Source organism: Contarinia nasturtii, unplaced genomic scaffold, assembly GCF_009176525.2.
Source record: "Contarinia nasturtii isolate CC-2019 unplaced genomic scaffold, AAFC_CNas_1.1 Cnas_scaffold_1417, whole genome shotgun sequence".
NCBI lineage: Eukaryota > Metazoa > Arthropoda > Insecta > Diptera > Cecidomyiidae > Contarinia > Contarinia nasturtii.
This window is the reverse complement of record NW_022198754.1, coordinates 1-7,335: the sequence shown is the minus strand read 5'-3', so window position 1 is coordinate 7,335 and position 7,335 is coordinate 1. Positions and strand designations below refer to the sequence as shown.

The window sequence follows — 7,335 nt, the reverse complement described above, 5'->3', positions numbered from 1 at the left end:
TTGCCTTTCTTTCACTTTTATTTTTTCGCCTTTCTCTGTAATTTTTCGTCGTGATTTTCCTTTTTTCTTTTTATTTCCACGATGATTGCTTATTCACCTGATGTCTGCCTTTCAAAACTTTAGATTTGTGTATTATTTTAATTTCGAGTTATTGTGAAATTCAATTTATTCTATGCACACGTAAAAACACTTGTTGCTCCGATCACTGTCGCTCTTAGAATGTGCTTCTCCTTTGTGTTAAGCATTCTCGAGCCTGTGTGTAGCGTTCGGATGTGTGCGACTGTCTGTGTTTTTGTCATGCGACATTCTCTTAACCAATCAGCGTTCTCGGTTGAGCGTCACTTGCCTTCTCTTTTGCTCTCACGTCGACTGTGTAGCACGCTGTTTGTCGCCTTTGAGTGTGCTGTCGAGTGTGCATTCTCGATCTTTCGAAATGTGCACATTTGAATTCTCGGAACTCGTCTCGTTTTACGACGTTTCGAGAATATTCTATTCTTCTTACACGCCTGCTGTAATGTTTGGTTTCGTTTGTCAATTTTATTGACTTACTCGAGCCTTTTCCCATTATTTACAGATCTTTGTCGCCTTTTTTCATATTTATTTTTTTTTTTTTCGTCGCCTTTCTTAATAGGTTTTGCTCATATTGTCACTTGCCTTTTGTGACTTTTTTTTTTTTTTATTTTAGAGCGAAAGTCAAAGTCCACCGAACACGTTTTGCCTTTCCCATACATTCTCCGCTGCATTGTGCTCTGCCTTAATGAGCTGCCGACGGATTTTATGGCAAAAAAAGACACATGCACTTTGACCCGACTCTGTCATCGATTCGAAGGACCATGTTCGATGAGCTGCTTAGAGCGAGTCGGTCAATATATTTTAACACAATAAAAGTCTTTGTTTTCGATTTTATTATATTTTATTTATGCAAGTTATTCGGTGGCTTGCCTCCGCTCTTCATGAGCGTAACTTATTAACTAACTTAATCTAAAGACGACGCTTGCGTCGTCGGCTCCTATATTTGGTTGTTGCTGCCGCTTCGATGTTTCTCGGTGCGGAGAGTATATACGGTTTGCCTAGCCGTATGCCTGCGTATGCTCTCCGCTCCGAACAGTCCCCCGCTTAAAATTGTTTGTAATTTTAAGCCCAATATTCTAATTCCTCATCAATCGGAAGGACGCATAGCTTCCTAATGGATCGCTCCAGTACGGAAGTTTCTGTCTGGAGCTTTGCTGATCGTACCTTCCCGTCACTGCCTTCGAATGTTTCAATGACTCGTGCCATTGCCCAATAAGTCGGTGGGAGGTTTTCATTTTGAATCAGCACGAGCTGTCCTGGCCTTAGGTTTTGATTCTCTTCCTTCCATTTTGGTCTTTGCATCAGAGAAGCAATGTAGTCTTGATGCCACTTTGTCCAAAATGATTGTGTCTGAAATTGTATCTCATTATATAATTTCTTCGCTGTTTTGGGCGGTTCGCCTGTTTCCTCTGGCAGTGGCAATTTCAATGGGCCTCCCGTTAGGAAGTGCGCCGGAGTCAGAGCCATTGTGTCCTTTGGGTCGTCTGACATTGCGCATATGGGGCGGGAGTTTAAGCATGCCTCTATCCCACTGATTAATGTTGATATTCCTTCGTATGAATATTTTTGCGGGCCTATGACGCGCCTTAGATGGTGCTTCATGCTTTTCACTGCGGCTTCCCATATTCCGCCTTCATGTGGGGCCGCTGGTGTTATGAATTTCCATTGTGTGCCTTTACGTTGCACGAAGTCTTGTATTCTGGTATTCTTCCATGCTTCCTCTGCCTCTTTGAGGATTCGGTCTGAAGCTATGAAATTTGTGCCGTGATCGCTGTACATTTTTTCTGGATTACCTCTTCTTGCCACGAATCTTTGGTAGGCTAGCAGAAAGGCATCTGCTGAGATATCCATTACTGCCTCAAGATGTATCGATCTCGTGACTAAACACACGAACACTACGATATATCCTTTCACGTCTGGTAGTGTTCTTCCTCTTGTGTTTGTATTTATTTTGTCGGATAATTTTACGTTAAATGGACCGGCTAAGTCCGTACCTGTGAAGTTGAATGGCCTTGCCGGGTTTAGCCTTACGGCAGGGAGTTCGGCCATTATTTGCCTTTCAGTTTGTTTGGCGTATCTGATGCATTTAACGCACTTGTTTACACATAGCCTTGCCTGTGAACGCAAAGATGGTATCCAGTATCTTCTTCGTAAGTATGCCATCATCATTTGTGGTCCCCCGTGCAGGGTTTCCTCATGTGCTGCTCTTAATAAGAGGTTTGTGAGCCTTGAATTTGGGGGAATTATTGCTGGATGCCTTGCTGTATATGGCATTTTCATTGCTTTGTCCAGTCGACCGCCAATTCTCAATATGCCGTCTGAGCCGAATATTGGCTGTAGGACTCTGATTTTGCTTTTATTTGGTAATTCTTGGTTCTCTGCCTCGAATGCCTGTATCTCCTTTGGGTACGCTTTGCTTTGTGCCTCTTTGATCCAATATATCTCTGCCTGTCTTAGTTCCTCTGCTGTGGGATTGCTTGATTTAATTCGCAACTTTTTTGCTTTGCCTTTAAGCTTTATATTCTTAATGAAGCGTAAACAATACGCTGTTATGCGGAGTATTTTTCTCCAGTTATTTGTTGTATCGAACAAGCTTTCTTCGCCTATTGTGAGCATCATCACGACCGATGTTGGCTCTTTATTTATCTTAAGTTCCTTTTTTATTTCTTCCTTTAGTTCATCTTCTGGTCTTGTGCATTTGGCATTTGGCCATAATGCCTCTGGGTATTTTAACCATTTTGGGCCTTCCTTCCATAACGCATGTTTTATTAGATCTTTTGGCCTCATTCCTCGACTTATGAGGTCGGCCGGGTTGTCTGATGTTGAGACATATGCCCATGCCTGTGTGGTGAAGGTTGAACTTATTTCCTCCACTCTGTTTGCTACGAATGCCTTCAACTGGCCGGGGTCTTTATTTATCCAGTAAAGTGTTACCATTGAATCAGACCATAACTGGTATTTCGCATTTGGGAGTGCTGCCTTTAATATTACTTTTTTCATTAGCCTTGTGAGTAATAACGCGGCCAATAGTTCCATTCTCGGAATTGTGATTGGCTTTAGTGGTGCTACCTTTGATTTTGCTATCAGCAGTGTGCACGATATTTTGCCGTCACTATCGATCACTTTTAGATATATGACCGCTCCGTACGCCTTAAAAGTTGCATCACAGAAACCATGATATTCGGATAATGATGTGCCTTTTGTTTTTATCCATCGTGGTATTCTGAACTCTGTTAGTATTGTCAACTCTTCGAGGTACGTACGCCATTTGCCTTCCAAATTACTGGGTACTGGATCGTCCCATTTTAATGCTTTATGTTTCCATAAGTCCTGCATTATCATTTTTGCCAGTATGACCACTGGTGATACAAAACCGTTTGGGTCGTATAGTTTTGTGATTTGGCTTATTATCTGCCTTTTTGTGTAGTTTCCTTTTTTGAGGCTTACTTTGACGAATATTGTGAGTTCGTCTGTATCTTTCAGCCATCTTATGCCTAACACCTTCGCCTCTTTAGTGGTGTCTCCTATATCTATTTCCTTTGTGGCGTTTGATTTCATTAGGCTTTCTAGCTCATTGCTATTGGATGCCCATTTGCTTAATTGAAATCCTCCTTGAGCCAGTACCAATTGGACTTCTCGAGCCAACACTTTTAATTCCTCGACAGTATCGGCACCGAATAGCCCATCGTCCATATAAAAGCATTGTTCTATTACTCTTACTGCGTTTGGATATTTGTCCTGCATATCCCTTGCGCATTGAATCATCGTTCTCACAGCAACGAAGACTGATGAAGCCAGGCCATATGTCACTACGGTCAGATTATATTCCTGTAGTGGGTCTGATGGCTTTTCTCTCCAAAATATTCTTTGAAGATCCCATTGAGATCTAGCTATGTTTACTTGCATAAACATACTGACTATGTCCGTTATGGCTGCGTATTTATATCGCCTGAATCGCATAATTTGGTCGTGCAAATCGTGTTGCAATTTTGGGCCGATCATTTGAATCGAGTTTAGCGATTCACCTGTACTCGTTTTACAGGATGCATCGAATACCGGCTTGAATTTATTTTTATTTATCGCGTGGTGCGGTATGTAGTTCACGCGACCATTTGGTATGCCTGCCTTTACCATGTATCCTTTTGCGATAAATTCGTTAATTTTAGCCGTATATTTTTCTCTGAATTCAACGTTTGCCTGCATTCTTTTTTCCAGTTGGAAGAATCGTCTTAGTACGATGTTTTTTGACTCGCCTAATTTGCATAACGAATCTCTTCTGAATGGGATTTTTACTGCGTATCTTCCTTCCTTGTCTCGGTAGTAATTCTTTTTATAGAATTGTTCGATTAATTTATGCTCTACTGTTAGTGGGAGTATATCATCCACGCATTCCTCAATTTTCCAGAATTTTTGGAGTATTTCGTCCAATTTTTCATTTTCTCCTTCCTGAATACTATAGACGGCTACATTATCCGTTTGCTCCTCAATATTTTGGTCAATAATGGCTTTGCCCAAAATAATATTGCCTAGTGCTGTTGTGAGCATTATTGCGCCTGAAGTATGTTTGTATAGGCCAAGTCTTAATACTTCGGCCCATACATCTGCTCCCAATAGTATGTGTACTGGGTTTGGTGTGTCGAAGTAATCATCGGCGAGCAACATTTCTTTATCATACGGCCTTAAATTTGGTATTGCGTGTTGTGGTTGTCTTGTGAATTTGCTTGGTACGACGTATAAATCAAGTCGCATTGTAAAATTTGAGTTGAACCACGGTTTTATAAATGCCTTTACTTTTTTAGTCATCAGTACATCCCCTCCAATTCCTAAAATCGATTTGTAGCACCGTACAGTCGGGATTTTCATTTGCCTTACACAATCCGCCGTGATGAGGCTTGCCTGGCCTCCGGAGTCTAAAATCGCTCTGCATAGTTGGGAGATAAACATACCGATTTGTAATCTTATACACGCTGTAGCGAGTACTATTGTATATTGCTCACCTGTGCTAAACTTCTGTCTTTTGTTTGATTTGTTTTGGTCGTCTTCATCTTCGTTGACGTTCAGCGACCAATCGCCCACCCGTTGTACTGTTGAACTAACGGATTTTGTGAGCTCAGCCTTATTTTGTTTTGCTCTTTTTCTTGTTGGTTGCCCAGTCATATCCGCCTGGTCTGATGGGCGTTTGCCTAGTCAAGGTTTTTCCTGCTTTGTTTTTGATGCATTTTTGGCTTGTTCTTGAGCGAGCAGTACCGTGTTGCGCTTTGCCTCACGTGTTGGGCATAGCCAGCTGTTGTGGAAGGCACGCTGTGGGCATTGCGGGCAAGGGTTATTGCATTTTTTGACGGCGCATTCAGTTTCACCGTGATTTGCTCGCAAGCATCGCCACCAAAGGTTCTTCTGAAGTGCGTGCTGTTTACGGCCAGCTAAATTCATTCCGGCCCATGTTTGGCAATGGAATATTGAGTGGTCTTCACCACAAACTTTGCACATTTCGTAGCCAGTTGCAGGACGCGTTTTGTTTTGTTGACTGCCTTGCTGTCGCGCGTTTGCTCTGTTCTGGCTTGGCTCACGAGATGGTGGTGGTGAATTATTGCCTGCATCAGAGTGCATGTAAACACGATATGTCTCTTCGAGGAACTCATTCATTTGTTCCCATGACGGAATTTTCTTCGAGTTCTCTCGAATTGTCTTGTTCAAGTCTTGCGTTGAGCCTTCGTAACTTGATTTCATAAGATTTCTGGTGCGGTAGTATTCCCATGACTCTTTTGTTTTTGAGTCCAATTGGTCGAGTACTGTAAAGCACAGCCATGGGTCCCAGCTATCCGTTTTCACGTATGTTGACAACTGCGTTATGCATTGGTGGACAGTGTCAATTATTGTTCTAATGCCTGTTTTTGATGGACGATTTAATTTTGGTAGTGCGTTTAATTTACGTACCAATGTTTGGACAACCAAATAGTCGTCCTCGTAAATCATTTCCAATTTACTCCAAGCCTTTTTGTAGTTGTCTTCCGTTATATCCCATTTTCCCATTGTGACTGCCGCTTCGCCTTTTATTGCTTCGGTCAACAATAGGAATTGGTTAACGGGATCGAGTTCTTTTGTTCCTGCTTTGAACCGATCACGAAAGCTTGGCCATAAATCGTGGCCTTTGTGAAATTCACCCCACGTGTTTTTGATTGACGACATCGTTTCCTTGTGCTTCAGTACCATTGGTGTACTGTGAGCCGATGCCGTTCCAACGTGTTGTATGATTTCACTTGGTGCCGCCATTTCCTTCATGCGGTTTTTGAATTTGTCACGCAGTGCGTGGTACATGGTTTCGGTTTGTTCGAATTCATTTGCCTTTTCTATTTGCTGATTTTCGTCCAACTTACCGATTATTTCGAAATATTCCTCTTCATATTTCTTGTATGTTTCAGCGATTAACGTTAGTTTATCCTCTATTGCAACAATTGAGAAATTGTTGAATTCGTCTTCCTTTGATTTGTCGTCGAAACGCTTGAGCACTCTCAAATAATGTTCATATTTCGGTGCCTGCATTTTACCGTTCACTGAACTAAATTCGTGGGACACTTTTTTTCTTTCTTGCCTTTCTTTCACTTTTATTTTTTCGCCTTTCTCTGTAATTTTTCGTCGTGATTTTCCTTTTTTCTTTTTATTTCCACGATGATTGCTTATTCACCTGATGTCTGCCTTTCAAAACTTTAGATTTGTGTATTATTTTAATTTCGAGTTATTGTGAAATTCAATTTATTCTATGCACACGTAAAAACACTTGTTGCTCCGATCACTGTCGCTCTTAGAATGTGCTTCTCCTTTGTGTTAAGCATTCTCGAGCCTGTGTGTAGCGTTCGGATGTGTGCGACTGTCTGTGTTTTTGTCATGCGACATTCTCTTAACCAATCAGCGTTCTCGGTTGAGCGTCACTTGCCTTCTCTTTTGCTCTCACGTCGACTGTGTAGCACGCTGTTTGTCGCCTTTGAGTGTGCTGTCGAGTGTGCATTCTCGATCTTTCGAAATGTGCACATTTGAATTCTCGGAACTCGTCTCGTTTTACGACGTTTCGAGAATATTCTATTCTTCTTACACGCCTGCTGTAATGTTTGGTTTCGTTTGTCAATTTTATTGACTTACTCGAGCCTTTTCCCATTATTTACAGATCTTTGTCGCCTTTTTTCATATTTATTTTTTTTTTTTTCGTCGCCTTTCTTAATAGGTTTTGCTCATATTGTCACTTGCCTTTTGTGACTTTTTTTTTTTTTT

At 41.5% G+C, this 7,335-nt stretch overlaps 1 protein-coding gene across 1 annotated transcript; it reads right to left on the bottom strand.

The window, feature by feature from the left end:
- Window positions 1-1,236: 1,236 nt before the first annotated feature.
- Window positions 1,237-5,229, bottom strand: LOC116346047 (the record flags this gene model as incomplete). The annotated part of the gene is made up of 2 exons (XM_031775950.1): window positions 5,070-5,229; window positions 1,237-4,895 (listed from the first exon to the last, which is right to left on the bottom strand). Coding segments are annotated over exons 1-2 (3,819 nt in total), but the record flags the coding sequence as incomplete, so codon positions are not given.
- Between the last annotated feature and the right edge of the window lie 2,106 nt (window positions 5,230-7,335).